This window comes from Salvelinus fontinalis, chromosome 1, assembly GCF_029448725.1.
Source record: "Salvelinus fontinalis isolate EN_2023a chromosome 1, ASM2944872v1, whole genome shotgun sequence".
In the NCBI taxonomy this organism is placed as follows: domain Eukaryota; kingdom Metazoa; phylum Chordata; class Actinopteri; order Salmoniformes; family Salmonidae; genus Salvelinus; species Salvelinus fontinalis.
The window spans coordinates 98728534-98749434 of record NC_074665.1 but is presented as its reverse complement, the minus strand read 5'-3'; the positions used below and the strand labels follow the sequence as shown (position 1 = coordinate 98749434).

The following is a 20901-nucleotide window of genomic DNA, read 5'->3' as shown; positions in this document are numbered from 1 at the left end:
GTGTCTTATTGTTTGATAGTCATCTGAGCCTATCCCTTGTGTGTGTCTTGGCTACAATGGTATTTACATTTGGTGAAAAATTGTTTGTCATTTTCGGTTAATATCCTATGTCAGTATTTCTCAATTCCGGTCCTCCAGTACTCCGGTCCTCCAGTACTGCCAACAGCACACATTTCTGTTGTAGCCCCAGACAAAATCCCCTGATTCAACTCATTGAGGGCTTGAAGATTAGCTGACAAGATGAATCAGGTGAGCTTGTCCGGGGCTACAACAGAAAAAGGTATGCTGTTAGGGTACTGGAGGACTGGAGTTGGGAAACACTGGCCTGAGTCACTCTGGTTGTTGGAGCTATCTGTTGTATGGTGAACTGGGACTTCATCAAGGTTTATTAGGTAAAGGAAGTACATCTGGATTTGGTAATAACCAGTGCCTATCTAGTCATTGAACTCACCGCACGTCGCTGTTGTGTGTCCGTAGCTTCACCTAGTGCCAAGTGGACAGTTTTTTTGGCCAGTTAGGCAACAAGGGCAGTTAAGGTCACCGCTACAGAATTAAAGTCCCCCAGCCACATTTAACAACACAACAAGCACATACGTCACACAACAAACAAAGTGAGATGCTGAAACAGATGAAGGCATTCCAATCAGTGCAAAGAAGCCTGAATGTTCCCCGTTAAGTGTGTCCCAAATGGCACACCATTTCCTATATAGTGCACTATTCTTTTGACTAGAGCCCTGAAATGCCAAGAGTGTGCAAAGCTGTCATCAAGGCAAAGGGTGGCTACTTTGAAGAATCTCAAATAGAAAATATATTTTAATTTGTTTAACACTTTTTTGGGGGTTACTACATGATTCCATATGTGTTATTTCATAGTTTTGATGTCTTCACTATTTTTCTACAATGTAGAAAATAGTAAAAATAAAGAAAAACCCTTGAAATGTAGTGTATATATATATATGTCCACCACTCTAATGCACCGTACATATACCAGAAAGTTGCTTCATGTCTTCTATAAACCATAAAGGGGTGACAAGACACAGTGGCTGTAACCAACTATCCAGGGAGCCATGGAGAGAGAGAGAGAAAACGAATCATTTCTGAACCAAAAAGGTTGTCACGTTCCTGACCTATTTCTGTTAGTTTGTTATGTGTGTTAGTTGGTCAGGACGTGAGGTTGGGTGGGCATTCTATGTTTTCTGTTTCTGTGTTGGTTTTTGGGTTGCCTGGTATGGCTCTTAATTAGAGGCAGGTGTTTGGCGTTCCTCTAATTAAGAGTCATATTTAGGTAGGCGTTGTCACAGTGTTCGTTGTGGGTGATTGTCTTCCATGTCTGTGTCTGTACACCACGCGGGACTGTTTACGGTTTGTTCGGTTTGTGTAGCCTATGTTTCCTATTCTTGCATTCTTCTTGTTTTATGTAAGTTCGTCGTCTAGGTCTGTCTACACCGTTTGTTGTTTTTGTTAGTTTAGTCAAGTTCGTGTTTTCGTTAATAAAAATATGTCATTTCACTACGCTGCGCCTTGGTTCCCTCAATACTCTGCCGTTACAAAGGTGCAACTCTTTACATTGACGTTGCCTTCATAAAGGGTTTAGGAAGGATTTATACTTAGTTCATCAACTGTTAATAGAAAAGACATAAATCATTAAGAAACAGAAAGCTCATGGGGTTAAAATTGTGAGATAGTCTAACGCATGGACAAGTATTAAAGTCTTGAGAATCCTCCTACCACATAATAAATATCCACGGCAGTAATGCAGTTGATAGACAGGACTTTATTCAGTTATTCATGTATTTGATTGACAGGAGTCATTCATGTCTCTCAGTAATTAACCAGTGGTGTGATTCATCCCAGATAGAGGTTTGATGAGGACAGGCTGTAAGGCATATGAGTCAATCACAGATCACTGATAGGACAGACGTATGAGTGGATGACAAGGCGTTGCGGGTAGGAGGATGAGGTCACCGTGGTGTAAATGTAGGCTGGGGAGGTAGATGGATCGATACAGACAGAACCTTCTTTTTTTATTTTTTTAAATCATCAGTTCATCTTTTGAAATTAAAATCATCAAACTTCTGTCTTAAACCTTGACCAGCTCTGCACTCTCAGAAACCAGCTTGGGTGCCTGTAGGAGAAACCAAGGCGATCAGTTGTTAGAATCAATGAATGTTTCCCCTTTACTGTTCTGTACCACCTCTCTTAATGAAACATGATGTGTTCCCTTTACTGTTCTGTACCACCTCTCTTAATGAAACATGATGTATCCCCTTTACTGTTCTGTACCACCTCTCTTAATGAAACATGATGTGTTCCCTTTACTGTTCTGTACCACCTCTCTTAATGAAACATGATGTATCCCCTTTACTGTTCTGTACCACCTCTCTTAATGAAACATGATGTATCCCCTTTACTGTTCTGTACCACCTCTCTTAATGAAACATGATGTTCCCCCTTTACTGTTCTGTACCACCTCTCTTAATGAAACATGATGTATCCCCTTTACTGTTCTCTACCACCTCTCTTAATGAAACATGATGTTTCCCCTTTACTGTTCTGTACCACCTCTCTTAATGAAACATGATTGGAAGGGGAAAGAGGTATCTGAACGGAAACAGTCACACCAACAGTCTTAAGGTAATATGGTGCTTTTCCACAATAAAGATGAAAGGGTTTGAACATGTGATCAGTGTGGAGCGGTGAGTGTTTACCTCCTCAGTGAAGCATGCTGCTTGGTCCTCAGCAGCACAGCACTTCTCCTTCATGCTGTGATATTTAGTAGAGATGGTCTTCAGATGATCCTCAGTGATGGTGGTCTTATGTCTGACCACACCATACAGTAGTCTGAGGAGACACACACACACACACACACACACACACACACACACACACACACACACACACATAAAACAATGAGTTGGAGTGTGTGTATGTGTGAGCTCATACTAATGTGTGTTTAATTTGTTCCCACGTGTTTATTGACAGTACGTTGGTAATATATCTTACTCACTTCTTCCCAGAGAGCAGCAGCTCCTTGCTGTCCTTGGTGCAGAGCTCGGGGCCCATGTGGAAGCTGCTGGCCTCCAGCTTCGGGGGCATGAACTCTGTGTCAGGCTGGATGGCCAGGATGCAGGGTCTCCTCGTGGAATAGGACTGGTTACAGCAGTGGGCGATGCGGGGGTTAATGCTGGAGGGGTCGTAGTCGTCACATGTCGCGTCGATGGCGTCGGTCAGCTGTGGAGAGGACACATGGAGGAAGATGTCAATGGGTAATGTAGAGCATAGCAGAGTAGAGTAGAGTACATTAGAGTAGAGTCGAGTAGAGTACATTAGAGTACATTAGAGTAGAGTAGAGCAGAGTAGAGTAGAGTACATTAGAGTAGAGTAGAGTACATTAGAGCAGAGTAGAGTACATTAGAGCAGAGTAGAGTAGGGTACAGTAGAGTAGAGTACATTAGAGTAGAGTAGAGTAGAGTACATTAGAGTAGAGTAGAGTAGAGCAGAGCAGAGTACATTAGAGTAGAGTAGAGCGGAGTAGAGCAGAGTATAGTACAGTACATTAGAGTACAGTAGAGTAGAGTAGAGTAGAGTAGAGTAGAGTAGAGTAGAGTAGAGTAGAGTAGAGTAGAGCAGAGTAGAGTAGACTAGAGTACATTAGAGTACATTAGATTAGAGCAGAGTACATTAGATTAGAGTAGAGTACATTAGATTAGAGTAGAGTAGAGTAGATTAGAGTACATTAGATTAGAGCAGAGTACATTAGATTAGAGTAGAGTACATTAGATTAGAGTAGAGTAGAGCAGAGTACATTAGATTAGAGCAGAGTACATTAGATTAGAGTAGAGTACATTAGATTAGAGTAGAGTAGAGTAGAGCAGAGTACATTAGATTAGAGCAGAGTAGAGTAGAGTACAGTAAAGTAGAGTAGAGTAGAGTACAGTACAGTACAGTAGAGCAGAGTACAGTACAGTAGAGTACAGTAGAGTACAGTAGAGTACAGCACAGTACAGTAGAGCAGAGTGCAGTAGAGTGCAGTAGAGTGCAGTAGAGTACAGTAGAGTACAGTAGAGTACAGTAGATTACAGTAAAGTAGAGTAGAGTAGATTAGAGTACAGTAGAGTACAGTAGAGTACAGTAGATTACAGTACAGTAGAGTAGAGTACAGTACAGTAGAGTAGAGTACAGTACAGTAGAGTAGAGTAGAGTACAGTACAGTAGAGTAGAGTAGAGTACAGTAGAGTACAGTAAAGTACAGTAGAGTAGATTACAGTACAGTAGAGTAGATTACAGTACAGTAGAGTAGATTACAGTACAGTAGAGTACAGTAGAGTACAGTAGAGTAGAGTAGAGTACAGTAGAGTACAGTAGAGTACAGTAAAGTAGAGTAGAGTAGATTACAGTACAGTAGAGTACAGTAGAGTACAGTAGAGTACAGTACAGTAGAGTAGAGTACAGTAGAGTACAGTAGATTACAGTAGAGTACAGTACAGTAGAGTACAGTACAGTAGAGTAGAGTACAGTACAGTAGAGTAGATTACAGTACAGTAGAGTACAGTAGATTACAGTACAGTAGAGTAGAGTACAGTAGAGTACAGTAGAGTACAGTAGAGTACAGTAGAGTACAGTAGAGTAGAGTAGAGTACAGTAGAGTACAGTAGATTACAGTACAGTACAGTAGAGTATAGTAGATTACAGTACAGTACAGTAGAGTACAGTAGATTACAGTACAGTACAGTAGAGTACAGTCGATTACAGTACAGTCGATTACAGTACAGTAGATTACAGTACAGTAGAGTAGAGTACAGTAGAGTAGAGTACAGTAGAGTAGAGTACAGTAGAGTAGAGTAGAGTACAGTAGAGTACAGTAGAGTAGAGTACAGTAGAGTAGAGTACAGTAGAGTAGAGTAGAGTAGATTACAGTACAGTAGATTACAGTACAGTAGATTACAGTACAGTAGATTACAGTACAGTACAGTAGAGTACAGTAGAGTACAGTAGAGTACAGTAGAGTACAGTAGATTACAGTACAGTACAGTAGAGTAGAGTACAGTACAGTAGAGTACAGTACAGTAGAGTACAGTAGAGTACAGTAGATTACAGTAGATTACAATAGATTACAGTAGAGTACAGTAGATACAGTACAGTACAGTACAGTAGATTACAGTAGATTACAGTACAGTACAGTAGAGTACAGTAGATTACAGTACAGTACAGTAGAGTACAGTAGAGTACAGTAGAGTACAGTAGAGTACAGTAGAGTACAGTAGAGTACAGTACAGTACAGTAGAGTACAGTAGAGTACAGTAGATTACAGTACAGTAGAGTACAGTAGAGTACAGTAGAGTAGAGTACAGTAGATTACAGTACAGTACAGTAGAGTACAGTAGATTACAGTACAGTACAGTACAGTAGAGTACAGTAGATTACAGTAGATTACAGTACAGTACAGTACAGTTCAGTAGAGTACAGTAGAGTACAGTAGAGTACAGTAGAGTAGAGTAGAGTACAGTACAGTAGTGTACAGTAGAGTACAGTACAGTAGAGTTCAGTAGAGTACAGTAGATTACAGTACAGTACAGTAGAGTACAGTAGATTACAGTACAGTACAGTAGAGTACAGTAGATTACAGTACAGTACAGTAGAGTACAGTAGATTACAGTACAGTACAGTACAGTACAGTAGAGTACAGTAGATTATAGTAGAGTAGAGTAGATTACAGTAGAGTACAGTAGAGTTCAGTAGTGTACAGTAGATTACAGTAGAGTACAGTAGATTACAGTAGAGTACAGTAGAGTTCAGTAGTGTACAGTAGAGTACAGTACAGTAGAGTAGAGTACAGTACAGTAGAGTTCAGTACAGTACAGTAGAGTACAGTACAGTACAGTTCAGTAGAGTACAGTAGAGTTCAGTAGAGTTCAGTACAGTAGAGTAGAGTACAGTACAGTAGAGTAGAGTACAGTACAGTACATGGTGTTGGTCAGCTGTGACAGGGAGAGAGACAGAAAGGGGAGGGGTCAACACTGGGAAGAGCAGAGAGATTTAATATGAGAGGATGTGACATGTTTAGGAAGACGTGGAGGGAGGGGGTAGTGGAGGGAAAGGTAGGGAGGAGGTTGTGTGTGTGTGTGTGTGTGTGTGTGTGTGTGTGTGTGTGTGTGTGTGTGTGTGTGTGTGTGTGTGTGTGTGTGTGTGTGTGCGCGTGTGTGTGTCAGACCTTCTCCTCTGCGCACGGCAGGACGAAGTGGCCCGGCTCGTCCTTGCAGCAGGCATGGAGGACATCATGCACTGTCTCTGACACCATGTGGAGCTGCTCGAAGGAGGCCTGGGGCATTATCCTGGTGTAGTACACCATCATACTGAAGAAGGAGGAGATGGAGGAGGAGGAGGAGGAGTTAATTGTTAATCAGCCATTACATAGTAATGTATTAAATATGAATGAACTATTCATAAATTATTAATAAGCCATAAAGTAATGATCAATTCACCCATCAAAACATCTGCCGGTAAGTTGTTAGGCCTAAATGTGATGTTTAAGATCTCAAACCACATGAATCTCATCTACTCTGATCTTCAATATCTCTGTGTTTAAGATCTCAAACCACATGAATCTCATCTACTCTGATCTTCAATATCTCTGTGTTAAAGATCTTATACCACATGAATCTCATCTACTCTGATCTTCAATATCTCTGTGTTTAAGATCTCAAACCACATGAATCTCATCTACTCTGATCTTCAATATCTCTGTGTTAAAGATCTCATACCACATGAATCTCATCTACTCTGATCTTCAATATCTCTGTGTTAAAGATCTCATACCACATGAATCTCATCTACTCTGATCTTCAATATCTCTGTGTTAAAGATCTCATACCACATGAATCTCATCTACTCTGATCTTCAATATCTCTGTGTTAAAGATCTCATACCACATGAATCTCATCTACTCTGATCTTCAATATCTCTGTGTTAAAGATCTCATACCACATGAATCTCATCTACTCTGATCTTCAATATCTCTGTGTTAAAGATCTCATACCACATGAATCTCATCTACTCTGATCTTCAATATCTCTGTGTTAAAGCGTGACCCCTCACCTCTTCTCAAAGCTGTCATCGCTCATGGCATTCTCAACAGCACACATCTTCTTGAAGTAGTCAATCTCATCAGTGATCTTCTGATCAACCTCACTGCCTGCCAGCTGGAGACAGAACCGGTCATACAGTTGGCATGTTGCCACATGACGAGGCAGAGGCCATTATTACGGTCTAAAAATACTAGGAATTCAGTGCTAGCCTGCTGAGTTAAAGCCAACAACCATCAACTATTAGCTCAGGGGAGCTAACGCAAGTATTCAGGTCAAGGCAATCATCACACTGTAACTAGCTAGGTTACACATCACAGACTGATCTATAGTGTAGCTAGCTAGGTTACACATCATCACAGACTGGTATATATTGTAACTAGCTAGGTTACACATCACAGACTGATATATAGTGTAGCTAGCTAGGTTACACATCATCACAGACTGATCTATAGTGTAGCTAGCTAGGTTACACATCACCACAAACTGATATATAGTGTAGCTAGCTTGGTTACACATCATCACAGACTGGTATATAGTGTAACTAGCTAGGTTACACATCATCACAGAGTGATATATAGTGTAACTAGCTAGGTTACACATCACAGACTGATATATAGTGTAGCTAGCTAGGTTACACATCATCACAGACTGATCTATAGTGTAGCTAGCTAGGTTACACATCACCACAAACTGATATATAGTGTAGCTAGCTAGGTTACACATCATCACAGACTGGTATATAGTGTAACTAGCTAGGTTACACATCATCACAGACTGATATATAGTGTAACTAGCTAGGTTACACATCACAGACTGATATATAGTGTAACTAGTTAGGTTACACATCATCACAGACTGATATATAGTGTAACTAGCTAGGTTACACATCATCACAGACTGATATATAGTGTAACTAGCTAGGTTACACATCATCACAGACTGATATATAGTGTAACTAGCTAGGTTACACATCATCACAGACTGATATATAGTGTAACTAGCTAGGTTACACATCATCACAGACTGATATATAGTGTAACTAGCTAGGTTACACATCATCACAGACTGATATATAGTGTAACTAGCTAGGTTACACATCATCCCAGACTGATATGTAGTGTAGCTAGCTAGGTCTTCTGATAAGAGAAGATTAGACATGATGAACTTTGTTGTCCACAAAGGGGGACTTGTCTTGGGTTGGGATTAGTATGGAAATAACACATGGGTAATACATACAGAGGTTTTGACACAGTCTGCGTGGTCCTCCTTGTCGCAGCACTGGAGCAAGGCCTGCTCAGCCACCTTGGCAAACCTCAGGATCACCTGTTGAGACGACTCAGGGTGACGCACTGAGATCTCATAGACCAACCTGCCAATCAGGACCATATACAGAGAGTCAGTAGTCAGACAGCCAATCAGGACAGACCGTACACAGTCCTTTAGCCAATAGCAACACCCCATACAAAGTCAGAATTGTGTGTGTATAGGCAGCTTTTCCAGATGTGTGTGTGTGTGTGTGTGTCTGCATGCACGTATGAATGTGCGTAAATACATACTTCCCCATGGCTACATCCGGGGTCTTGGTAAAGGTCTGGCAGACTGCTGCTATGTCAGCGTGAACGTCGTAGTGCTCAGACAGACCGTCTGGCTTAGCGTCTGGCTTCATGGCCTCAACACATGACCCCCTGTGGACTGCATCCTCCTTACAGCATGTAGACAGACCCGCCGCGCGAGACAACACACTCTCATCAGCACACACCTCATCCACCAGGGCCTTCTGTTTGGGGGGTACACACACACACAGGCAGGAAGAGTCAGGGACACAAATATATGTATATGCAGACACACACACACACACACACAATACAAAGAGGCTGAGAGGTGAGAGGCTGAGAGAGTGAGAGAGTGAGAGGCTGAGAGGTGAGAGGCTGAGAGGCTGAGAGGTGAGAGGCTGAGAGGTGAGAGAGTGAGAGGTGAGAGAGTGAGAGGTGAGAGAGTGAGAGGCTGAGAGGTGAGAGAGTGAGAGGCTGAGAGGTGAGAAGGTGAGAGAGTGAGAGGCTGAGAGGCGAGAGGCTGAGAGGTGAGAGAGTGAGAGGCTGAGAGGTGAGAGAGTGAGAGGGTGAGAGGTAAGAGGTGAGAGGCTGAGAGGTGAGAGGCTGAGATGTGAGCGGTGAGAGGTGAGAGTGAGAGGCTGAGAGGTAAGAGGTGAGAGGCTGAGAGGTGAGAGGCTGAGAGGTGAGAGGCTGAGAGAGTGAGAGACTAAGAGGTGAGAGGCTGAAAGGTGAGAGAGTGAGAGGCTTAGCGGCTGAGAGGTGAGAGGTGAGAGGCAAGAGGTGAGAGGCTGAGAGATGAGAGAGTGACAGGCTGATAGAGTGAGAGGCTGAGAGGCTGATAGAGTGAGAGGCTGAGAGGTGAGAGATGAGAGGTTGAGAGAAGAGAGGCTGATAGAGTGAGAGGCTGAGAGGCTGATAGAGTGAGAGGCTAAGAGGTGAGAGGCTAAGAAGTGAGATGCTGAGAAGTGAGAGGCTGAGAGGCTAAGAGGTGAGATGCTGAGAGGTGAGAGGCTGAGAGGCTGAGAGGCTAAGAGGTGAGAGGCTGAGAGGTGAGAGGTGAGAGGCTGAGAGGTGAGAGGTGAGAGGCTGAGAGGCTGAGAGGCTAAGAGGTGAGAGGCTGAGAGGTGAGAGGTGAGAGGCTGAGAGGTGAGAGGTGAAAGGGTAAGAGGCTGAGAGGTGAGAGACTAAGAGGTGAGGGAGTGAGCGGTGGAGAGGTGAGAGACAGAGCGTCAAAGTTTAAAAGGTAAACTGAGAGGAAATGAAAGAGTGTTAAAAGAGAGGAGGAACTAAAAGAGAAATCCACCAATAAAAAGAGAGGAATAGAGAGAAGACAGTTTACCCTCTCCTTCATGCATGTGACCATGTCTCCGCTGCAGCAGGGGGCAACAGTCGCTACGATCTTGTCTACCATGCCTCCCATCTCCTGGAAAGAGGCCTGAGGCATCTTCTGACTGTACTGGATCAGCTTCCTGTTAGAACAAACAGACACACACATCAACCAATGGGACTGGCCCAAGGGCGGGCTCTCCTGGCTCTCAGCCAATTAGAACCATGGAGTTTTAGATTGACGTGTCCTACTTGGCCTTGACAACGCGTTCTCCGTATTTCTTGTGGACGATGCACAGGGACTTGAGTTCAGCCACGCGTTTCGAGACGGCGTGTTGGAAAGTAGCTTTCTGGAAAGGAGAGAGAGAGAGAATGTTTACGTTGGCTATGTAAGTGCTTTATCTGTCCATGCCAATAAATATTATTGAAATGAATTGAGAGAGACTGCATACAAAATGGCACCCTATTCTCTCATAGGCTTCTAGTCAAAAGTAGTGTACTGTATAGAAAATAGGGTGCGATCTGAGACGCCTCCTGACCTTGGTGTCGAAGCAGGTCTGGGCCTCAGCCTCTCCACAACAGGTAGTCAGAACCTCTCCATAACCTTTGGCGATAGCCAGGATCACATGTGGGGGGAGCATCGGGTGGCTCTTGGAGAACTTGAAGATGAACCTGAAACACAGGCGCGCGCACACACGCACACACTCAGTAAATTCCAGAAAAACACTCCATATAGCTCAACGGCCTAACACAGCTTTTTAGCTGGTGTGGTCTCAAGTCGATGGTGTGGTCTCAAGTCGATGTCTCTAGTCGACGGTGTGGTCTCTAGTCGATGGTGGGGTCTCTAGTTGATGGTGTGGTCTCTAGTCGATGGTGTGGTCTCTAGTCGATGGTGTGGTCTCTAGTCGACGGTGGGGTCTCTAGTCGACGGTGTAGTCTCTAGTCGACGGTGTGGTCTCTAGTCGATGGTGTGGTCTCTAGTCGATGGTGTGGTCTCTAGTCGATGGTGTGGTCTCTAGTCGACGGTGGGGTCTCTAGTCGACGGTGTAGTCTCTAGTGGACGGTGTGGTCTCTAGTCGATGGTGTGGTCTCTAGTCGATGGTGTGGTCTCTAGTCGATGGTGTGGTCTCTAGTCGATGGTGGGGTCTCTAGTCGATGGTGTGGTCTCTAGTCGATGGTGTGGTCTCTAGTCGATGGTGTGGTCTCTAGTCGATGGTGTGGTCTCTAGTCGATGGTGTGGTCTCTAGTCGATGGTGTGGTCTCTAGTCGCTGGTGTGGTCTCTAGTCGACAGTGTGGTCTCTAGTCAACGGTGTGGTCTCTAGTCGATGGTGTGGTCTCTAGTCGATGGTGGGGTCTCTATTCGATGGTGTGGTCTCTAGTCGACGGTGGGGTCTCTAGTCGATGGTGTGGTCTCTAGTCGATGGTGTGGTCTCTAGTCTACGGTGTGGTCTCTAGTCGCTGTGGTGGTCTCTAGTCGATGGTGTGGTCTCTAGTCGACGGTGTGGTCTCTAGTCGATGGTGTGGTCTCTAGTCGATGGTGGGGTCTCTAGTCGATGGTGTGGTCTCTAGTCGATGGTGTGGTCTCTAGTCGATGGTGTGGTCTCTAGTCGATGGTGTGGTCTCTAGTCGACGGTGTGGTCTCTAGTCGATGGTGTGGTCTCTAGTCGATGGTGTGGTCTCTAGTCGATGGTGTGGTCTCTAGTCGATGGTGTGGTCTCCAGTCGACGGTGTGGTCTCTAGTCGACAGTGTGAAAACTTACCTCCCAACAAAAGCCTTGTGGTCCTTCTTGAAGTCTTCACATTGGTCTGCAGCGGGCAGCTCAGCTTTGATGGACAGGTCCCGAGGAATCTACAATCAATCAACCACTCAATCAATCAGTCAAATGTATCCATAAAGCCTTTTTTACTTCCAGTAGCCCGGTCTACACCCCAATGAGCAAGCAGAAGCAACCTAGTTAGGAACCTGGCTCAGAGGGAGGGGTGCTCCATTCTACCTTGGCCTTGTGGTCCACGAAGCAGTGTGTCCTCTCAGCGACAGTCTTCTCACAGCACATCTTCAGATGGTTCTTCTCTACCAGGGTCTCAGAGGAACACACCGCGCTCTGGAACAGGTCCGCCTGAACGCGCAGGCGCACACACACACACACACACACACACACACACACACACACACACACACACACACACACACACACACACACACACACACACACACACACACACACACACACACACAAATAGGAGTACACCGTTTAGCCAGCAAAGAGTGCTATTATATCCGAACAGTTTCAACTGAAACAGAACCTGACTGGAAACATTAGTCACTAATGCCCAATTCCATACCTACCCTTATCCCTGGCCCCTACCCCTGCCCCCTACCTCTGGCCCCTACCTCTGGCCCCTACCTCTGGCCCCTACCTCTGGCCCCTCTCTGGCCCCTACCTCTGGCCCCTCTCTGACCCCTACCTCTGGCCCCTACACCTGGCCCCCCTCTGGCCCCTCTCTGGCCCCTACCTCTGGCCCCTCTCTGGCCCCTACCTCTGGCCCATCTCTGGCCCCTACCTCTGGCCCCTACCTCTGGCCCCTCTCTGGCCCCTACCTCTGGCCCCTCTCTGGCCAGACTGGCCAAATTTTAAATGTAAAGTTGTGTGTTTAGGTTGATGAGGTGTGATAAGGAAGATGAGGTGTGATAAGGAAGATGAGGTGTGATAAGGATGATGAGGTGGGATAAGGATGATGAGGTGTGATAAGGTTGATGAGGTGTGATAAGGATGATGAGGTGTGATAAGGATGATGGGGTGTGATAAGGATGATGAGGTGGGATAAGGATGATGGGGTGTGATAAGGATGATGAGGTGTGATAAGGATGATGAGGTGTGATAAGGATGATAAGGTATGATAAGGTTGATGAGGTGTGATAAGGATGATGAGGTGTGATAAGGTTGATGAGGTGGGATAAGGATGATGACGTGTGATAAGGATGATGAGGTGTGATAAGGATGATGAGGTGTGATAAGGTTGATGAGGTGTGATAAGGATGATGGGGTGTGATAAGGATGATGAGGTGTGATAAGGATGATGGAGTGTGATAAGGATGATGAGGTGTGATAAGGATGATGAGGTGTGATAAGGATGATGAGGTGTGATAAGGATGATGAGGTGTGATAAGGATGATGAGGTGTGATAAGGATGATGAAATGATAGGTGTCTCTCACCACATCTCTTTCGCAGTCCTCTGGAGGAGCGTCTGAGCAGCATTTGACGCCCATGGCTAAGGCCTCCGCGATGAGAGGCACCAAGTCACCCAACGTACTATCGGGAAGATTCTGAGACAGCCCTACAAGGATCCTACACACACGCACGCACGCACACACACACACACACACACACGTTGAATTCAGAATGTAACACAACAAAATGTGGACTAAGTTAATGGGTATGAATACTTTCTGAAGGGTTGTATATATACAGTTGAAGTTGGAAGTTTACATACACTTAGGTTGGAGTCATTAAATCTTGTTTTTCAACCACTCCAGTAAAACGAGTCCTATATCGACATAACCTGAAAGGCCGCTCAGCAAGGAAGAAGCCACTGCTCAAAAACTGCCATAAAAAAGCAAGACTACGGTTTGCAACTGCACATGGGGACAAAGATTGTACTTTTTGGAGAAATGTCCTCTGGTCTGATGAAACAAAAATAGAACTGTTTGGCCATAATGACCATCGTTATGTTTGGAGGAAAAAGGGGGGGGGGGGGGGGGCCTTGCAAGCCGAAGAACACCATCCCAACTGTGAAGCACGGGGTGGCAGCATCATGTTGTGCGGGTGCTTTGCTGCATGTTGTGGGACTGGTGCACTTCACAAAATAAATGGCATCATAAGGTAGGAAAATGATGTGGATATATTGAAGCAACATCTCAAGACATCAGTCAGGAAGTTAAAGCTTGGTCGTAAATGGGTCTTCCAAATGGACAACGACCCCAAGCATATTTCCAAAGTTGTGGCAAAATGGCTTAAGGACAACAAAGTCAAGGTATTGGAGTGGCCATCACAAAGCCCTGACCTCAATCATATAGAAAATGTGTGGGCAGAACTGAAAAAGCGTGTGCGAGCAAGGAGGCCTACAAACCTGACTCAGTTACACCAGCTCTGTCAGGAGGAATGGGCCAAAATTCACCCAACTTATTGTGAGAAGCTTGTGGAAGGCTACCTGAAACGTTTGACCCAAGTTAAACAATTTAAAGGCAATGCTACCAAATACTATTTGAGTGTGTGTAAACTTCTTACCCACTGGGAATGTGATGAAAGAAATAAAAGCTGAAATAAATCATTCTCTCTACTGTTATTCTGACATCTTACATTCGTAAAATAAAGTGGTGATCCTAACTGACCTAAGACAGGGGATTTTTACAAGGATTAAATGTCAGGAATTGTGAAAAACTGAGTTTAAATGTACTTGGCTAAGGTGTATGTAAACTTCCGATTTCTTTTGATTTTCCCATGATGTCAAGTAAAGAGGCACTGAGTTTGAAGGTAGGCCTTTAAATACATCCACAGGTACACCTCCAGTTGACACAAATGATGTCAATTATCCTATCAGAAGCTTCTAAAGCCATGATATCATTTTCTGTAATTTTCCAAGCTGTTCAAAGGCACAGTCAATTTAGTGTATGTAAACTTCTGACCCACTGGAATTGTGATACAGTGAGTTATAAGTGAAATTATGTGTCTGTAAACAATTGTTGGAAAAACGACTTCTGTCATGCACAAAGTAGATGTCCCAACTGACTTGCCAAAACGATAGTTTTTTAACAAGAAATTTGTGGAGTGGTTGAAAAAAGAGTTTTAATGACTCCAACCTAAGTGTATGTAAACTTCTGACTTCAATTGTATATACTGCACTACTGCAATATGCCTCATATCTACTACTGCAATATGAGGCATATCTACTACTGCAATATGAGGCATATCTACTACTGCAATATGAGGCATATCTACTACTGCAATATGAGGTATTTCTACTACTGCAATATAAGGCATATCTACTACTGCAATATGAGGCATATCTACTACTGCAATATAAGGCATATCTACTACTGCAATATGAGGTATTTCTACTACTGCAATATAAGGCATATCTACTACTGCAATATAAGGCATATCTACTACTGCAATATAAGGCATATCTACTACTGCAATATAAGGCATATCTACTACTGCAATATGAGGTATTGCTACTACTGCAATATAAGGCATATCTACTACTGCAATATAAGGCATATCTACTACTGCAATATAAGGCATATCTACTACTGCAATATGCCTCATATCTACTACTGCAATATGCCTCATATCTACTACTGCAATGTGAGGCATATCTACTACTGCAATATGAGGCATATCTACTACTGCAACATAAGGCATATCTACTACTGCAACATAAGGCATATCTACTACTGCAATATGAGGCATATCTACTACTGCAATATGAGGCATATCTACTACTGCAGTATGAGGCATATCTACTACTGCAATATAAGGCATGGCTACTACTGCAATATGAGGCATATCTACTACTACAGTATGAGGTATATCTACTACTGCAATATAAGGCATATCTGTCACGTTCCTGACCTGTTTTCCTTTGTTTTGTATTCATTTTAGTTGGTCAGGGCGTGAGTTGGGTGGGTTTGTCTATGTTTGTATTTCTATGTGGGGTTTTGTGTTCGGCCTGGTATGATTCTCAATTAGAGACAGGTGTGTATTGTTTGTCTCTAATTGAGAGTCATACAAAGGCAGCCAGGGTTTCACTGGTGTTTTGTGGGTGTTTGTTCCTGTGTCAGTGTTTGGGCCACACAGGACGGTTGAAGGTTTGTTAGTTTGTTGTTTTGTAGTTTGTAGTGTCTTGTTTGCTGTTCTTCATTAAAAGATGGCTTATTTCCCTCAATCCGCATCTTGGTCCTATCCATGCTCCTCCTCGTTTGAGGAGGAGAACAACATTGACTGCCTTTACAGAAACACCCACCACAACAGGACCAAGCGGATTGAGGAGAGAGAAAAAGAACTAAGGCAATGGAGAGAAGAGGAATGGAGTTGGGAGCAAATTTTCAATGGAGAAGGACCCTGGGCTAAGGTTGGTGTGAATCGCCGCTCTCGGGAGGAGAAGAAGGCAGCCACAGCCCAGGAGCGCAGGTATGAGGGTACGCGGCTAGCACGGAAGCCCGAGAGGCTCACCCAAAAATTTCTTGGGGGGGGGCTAAAGGGGAGTGTGGCGAAGCCGGGTTGGATACCTGAGCCAACTCCCCGGGCTTGCCGTGGAGTAAGAGGGCGTCGTACTGGTCAGACACCGTGTTATGCGGTAAAGCGCACGGTGTCCCCAGTACGCGTGCTTAGCCCAGTGCGGGCTATTCCACCTTGCCGCACTGGGAGGGCTAGGTTGGGCATCGAGCCGAGTGCCATGAAGCCGGCCCAACGTATCTGGTCTCCAGTACGTCTCCTCGGGCCGGTGTACATGGCACCAGCCTTACAGGTGGTGTCCCCGGTTCGCCTGCATAGCCCAGTGCGGGCTATTCCACCTCGCCGCACTGGCAGGGCTACGGGGTCCATTCAACCTGGTAAGGTTGGGGAGGCTCGGTGCTCAAGAGCACGTGTCCTCCTTCACGGTCCGGTATATCCGGCGCCACCTTCCCACCCCAGCTCAGTACCACCAGTGTCTACACCACGCACCAGGCTTCCAGTGCATCTCCAGAGCCCTGTTCCTCTTCCACGTACTCTCCCTATGGTGCGTGTCTCCAGCCCGGTGCCTCCAGTTCCGGCACCACGCACCAAGCCTCCTGTGCGTCTCCAGAGCCCTGGACGCACTGTTCCTTCTCCCCGCACTCGCCCTGAGGTGCGTGCCCTCAGCCCGGTACCTCCAGTTCCGGTACCACGCACCAGGCCTATAGTGCGTCTCAGCCGGCCAGAGTCTGCCGTCTGCCCAGCGGTGCCTGAACGGCCCGTCTGCCCAGCTCCGTCTGAGCCATCTGTCTGCCCAGCGCCGTCTGAGCCATCTGTCTGCCCAGCGCCGTCTGAGCCATCTGTCTGCCCAGCGCCGTCTGAGCCATCTGTCTGCCCAGCGCCGTCTGAGCCATCTGTCTGCCCAGCGCCGTCTGAGCCATCTGTCTGCCCAGCGCCATCTGAGTCAGCCGTCTGCCACGAGCCATTAGAGCCGCCCGTCTGTCCCGAGCCAGTAGAGCCGTCCGTCAGTCAGGAGCCGCTAGAGCCGTCCGTCAGTCAGGAGCTGCCAGAGACGCCCGCCAGTCAGGAGCTGCCAGAGACGCCCGCCAGTCAGGAGCTGCCAGAGACGCCCGCCAGTCAGGAGCTGCCAGAGACGCCCGCCAGTCAGGAGCTGCCAGAGACGCCCGCCAGTCAGGAGCTGCCAGAGACGCCCGCCAGTCAGGAGCTGCCAGAGACGCCCGCCAGTCAGGAGCTGCCAGAGACGCCCGCCAGTCAGGAGCTGCCAGAGACGCCCGCCAGTCAGGAGCTGCCCTACAGTCCGGAGCTTCCCTACAGTCCGGAGCTGCCCTACAGTCCGGAGCTGCCCTACAGTCCGGAGCTGCCCTACAGTCCGGAGCTGCCACTCAGCCCGGACCTGCCGGAGTCCCTCAGCCAGGACCTGCCGGAGTCCCTCAGCCAGGACCTGCCGCCCCTTATCCCGGTGCTGCCCCTTGTCCCGGTGCTGCCCCTTGTCCCGGTGCTGCCCCTTGTCCCGGTGCTGCCCCTTGTCCCGGTGCTGCCCCTTGTCCCGGTGTTGCCCCTTGTCCCGGTGCTGCCCCTTGTCCCGGTGCTGCCCCTTGTCCCGGTGCTGCCCCTTGTCCCGGTGCTGCCCCTTGTCCCGGTGCTGCCCCTTGTCCCGGTGCTGCCCCTTCATTTAGGTGGGGTTAGTGGGAGGGTGGTCATTGGGAGGGGGATAAAGAAGCGGGGATTGATTATGGTGGGGTGGGGACCTCGTCCACCGCCAGAGCCGCCACCGTGGACAGACGCCCACCCAGACCCTCCCCTAGACTTTGTGCTGGTGCGCCCGGAGTTCGCACCTTAAGGGGGGGGTTCTGTCACGTTCCTGACCTGTTTTCCTTTGTTTTGTATTCATTTTAGTTGGTCAGGGCGTGAGTTGGGTGGGTTTGTCTATGTTTGTATTTCTATGTGGGGTTTTGTGTTCGGCCTGGTATGATTCTCAATTAGAGACAGGTGTGTATTGTTTGTCTCTAATTGAGAGTCATACAAAGGCAGCCAGGGTTTCACTGGTGTTTTGTGGGTGTTTGTTCCTGTGTCAGTGTTTGGGCCACACAGGACGGTTGAAGGTTTGTTAGTTTGTTGTTTTGTAGTTTGTAGTGTCTTGTTTGCTGTTCTTCATTAAAAGATGGCTTATTTCCCTCAATCCGCATCTTGGTCCTATCCATGCTCCTCCTCGTTTGAGGAGGAGAACAACATTGACTGCCTTTACAATATCTACTACTACAGTATGAGGTATATCTACTACTGCAATATAAGGCATATCTACTACTGCAATATGAGGCATATCTACTACTGCAATATGAGGCATATCTACTACTGCAATATGAGGCATATCTACTACTGCAACATGAGGCATATCTACTACTGCAATATACCTCATATCTACTACTGCAATATGAGGCATATCTACTACTGCAATATGAGGTATATCTACTACTGCAACATGAGGCATATCTACTACTGCAATATGCCTCATATCTACTACTGCAATATAAGGCATATCTACTACTGCAACATGAGGCATATCTACTACTGCAATATAAGGCATATCTACTACTGCAATATGAGGTATATCTACTACTGCAACATGAGGCATATCTACTACTGCAATATGCCTCATATCTACTACTGCAATATAAGGCATATCTACTACTGCAACATGAGGCATATCTACTACTGCAATATAAGGTATATCTACTACTGCAATATGAGGCATATCTACTACTGCAATATGAGGCATATCTACTAATGCAATATAAGGCATATCTACTACTGCAATATAAGGCATATCTACTACTGCAACATGAGGCATATCTACTACTGCAATATAAGGCATGGCTACTACTGCAACATAAGGCATATCTACTACTGCAATATAAGGCATATCTACTACTGCAATGTGAGGCATATCTACTACTGCAATATGAGGCATATCTACTACTGCAACATGAGGCATATCTACTACTGCAGTATGAGGCATATCTACTACTGCAACATGAGGCATATCTACTACTGCAATATAAGGCATATCTACTACTGCAACATGAGGCATATCTACTACTGCAATATAAGGTATATCTACTACTGCAATATGAGGCATATCTACTACTGCAATATGAGGCATATCTACTAATGCAATATAAGGCATATCTACTACTGCAATATAAGGCATATCTACTACTGCAATATGAGGCATATCTACTACTGCAACATAAGGCATATCTACTACTGCAACATAAGGCATATCTACTACTGCAATATGAGGCATATCTACTACTGCAATATGAGGCATATCTACTACTGCAGTATGAGGCATATCTACTACTGCAATATAAGGCATGGCTACTACTGCAATATGAGGCATATCTACTACTACAGTATGAGGTATATCTACTACTGCAATATAAGGCATATCTACTACTACAGTATGAGGTATATCTACTACTGCAATATAAGGCATATCTACTACTGCAATATGAGGCATATCTACTACTGCAATATGAGGCATATCTACTACTGCAATATGAGGCATATCTACTACTGCAACATGAGGCATATCTACTACTGCAATATACCTCATATCTACTACTGCAATATGAGGCATATCTACTACTGCAATATGAGGTATATCTACTACTGCAACATGAGGCATATCTACTACTGCAATATGCCTCATATCTACTACTGCAATATAAGGCATATCTACTACTGCAACATGAGGCATATCTACTACTGCAATATAAGGCATATCTACTACTGCAATATGAGGTATATCTACTACTGCAACATGAGGCATATCTACTACTGCAATATGCCTCATATCTACTACTGCAATGTGAGGCATATCTACTACTGCAACATGAGGCATATCTACTACTGCAATATAAGGCATGGCTACTACTGCAACATAAGGCATATCTACTACTGCAATATAAGGCATATCTACTACTGCAATGTGAGGCATATCTACTACTGCAATATGAGACATATCTACTACTGCAACATGAGGCATATCTACTACTGCAATATGAGGCATATCTACTACTGCAACATGAGGCATATCTACTACTGCAATATGAGGCATATCTACTACTGCAATATGAGGCATATCTACTACTGCAATATAAGGCATGGCTACTACTGCAACATAAGGCATATCTACTACTGCAATATGAGGCATATCTACTACTGCAGTATGAGGCATATCTACTACTGCAATATGAGGCATATCTACTACTGCAATATGAGGCATATCTACTACTGCAATATGAGGCATATCTACTACTACAACATGAAGCATATCTACTACTGCAACATGAGGTATATCTACTACTGCAATATGAGGCATATCTACTACTACAACATGAAGCATATCTACTACTGCAACATGAGGCATATCTACTACTGCAATATGAGGCATATCTACTACTGCAATGTGAGGCTGCACTACTCACAAAGATTTGAATCCATCTTCCTTGGCCTCAGTGAAGATGGTACAGATCTGGTTCTGAGCCTGAGACCGGGCGGACACACTCAACAGCACCAACAGGCTGCAGACAGACAACCACTGCATGATGAAAGGACAGGCGCACGGACGGAGGGGTGGATGGAGAGAAGGAGGGATGGACGGAGGATGGGATCTAGTGATTGAGTCAAGGAATGG

General features: G+C 45.3%; 1 protein-coding gene across 1 annotated transcript; it reads right to left on the bottom strand.

Annotated features, from left to right (window-relative positions):
- Positions 1-1754: 1754 nt before the first annotated feature.
- Positions 1755-20901, bottom strand: LOC129865083 (albumin 2). The gene is made up of 14 exons (XM_055937557.1): positions 20693-20901; positions 13181-13313; positions 11960-12082; positions 11726-11814; positions 10504-10636; positions 10217-10314; positions 9978-10107; positions 8642-8862; positions 8322-8454; positions 7096-7199; positions 6212-6353; positions 3008-3231; positions 2709-2841; positions 1755-2125 (listed from the first exon to the last, which is right to left on the bottom strand). Exons 1-14 carry the CDS (start codon positions 20809-20811, stop codon positions 2081-2083), a joined length of 1827 nt encoding a protein of 608 aa, XP_055793532.1. The 5' UTR covers positions 20812-20901; the 3' UTR covers positions 1755-2080.

Bases quoted from the DNA above. Each gene is read 5' to 3' on its own strand.
- LOC129865083 (XM_055937557.1), bottom strand. From the start codon at position 20,811: ATGCAGTGGTTGTCTGTCTGCAGCCTGTTGGTGCTGTTGAGTGTGTCC. The intron at 7,200-8,321 runs GTATGTATTACC...TTCTGTCTCCAG, and splicing joins CAGACTGTGTCAAAACCTCT to CTGGCAGGCAGTGAGGTTGA. The intron at 6,354-7,095 runs GTGAGGGGTCAC...CTCCTTCTTCAG, and splicing joins GATGACAGCTTTGAGAAGAG to TATGATGGTGTACTACACCA.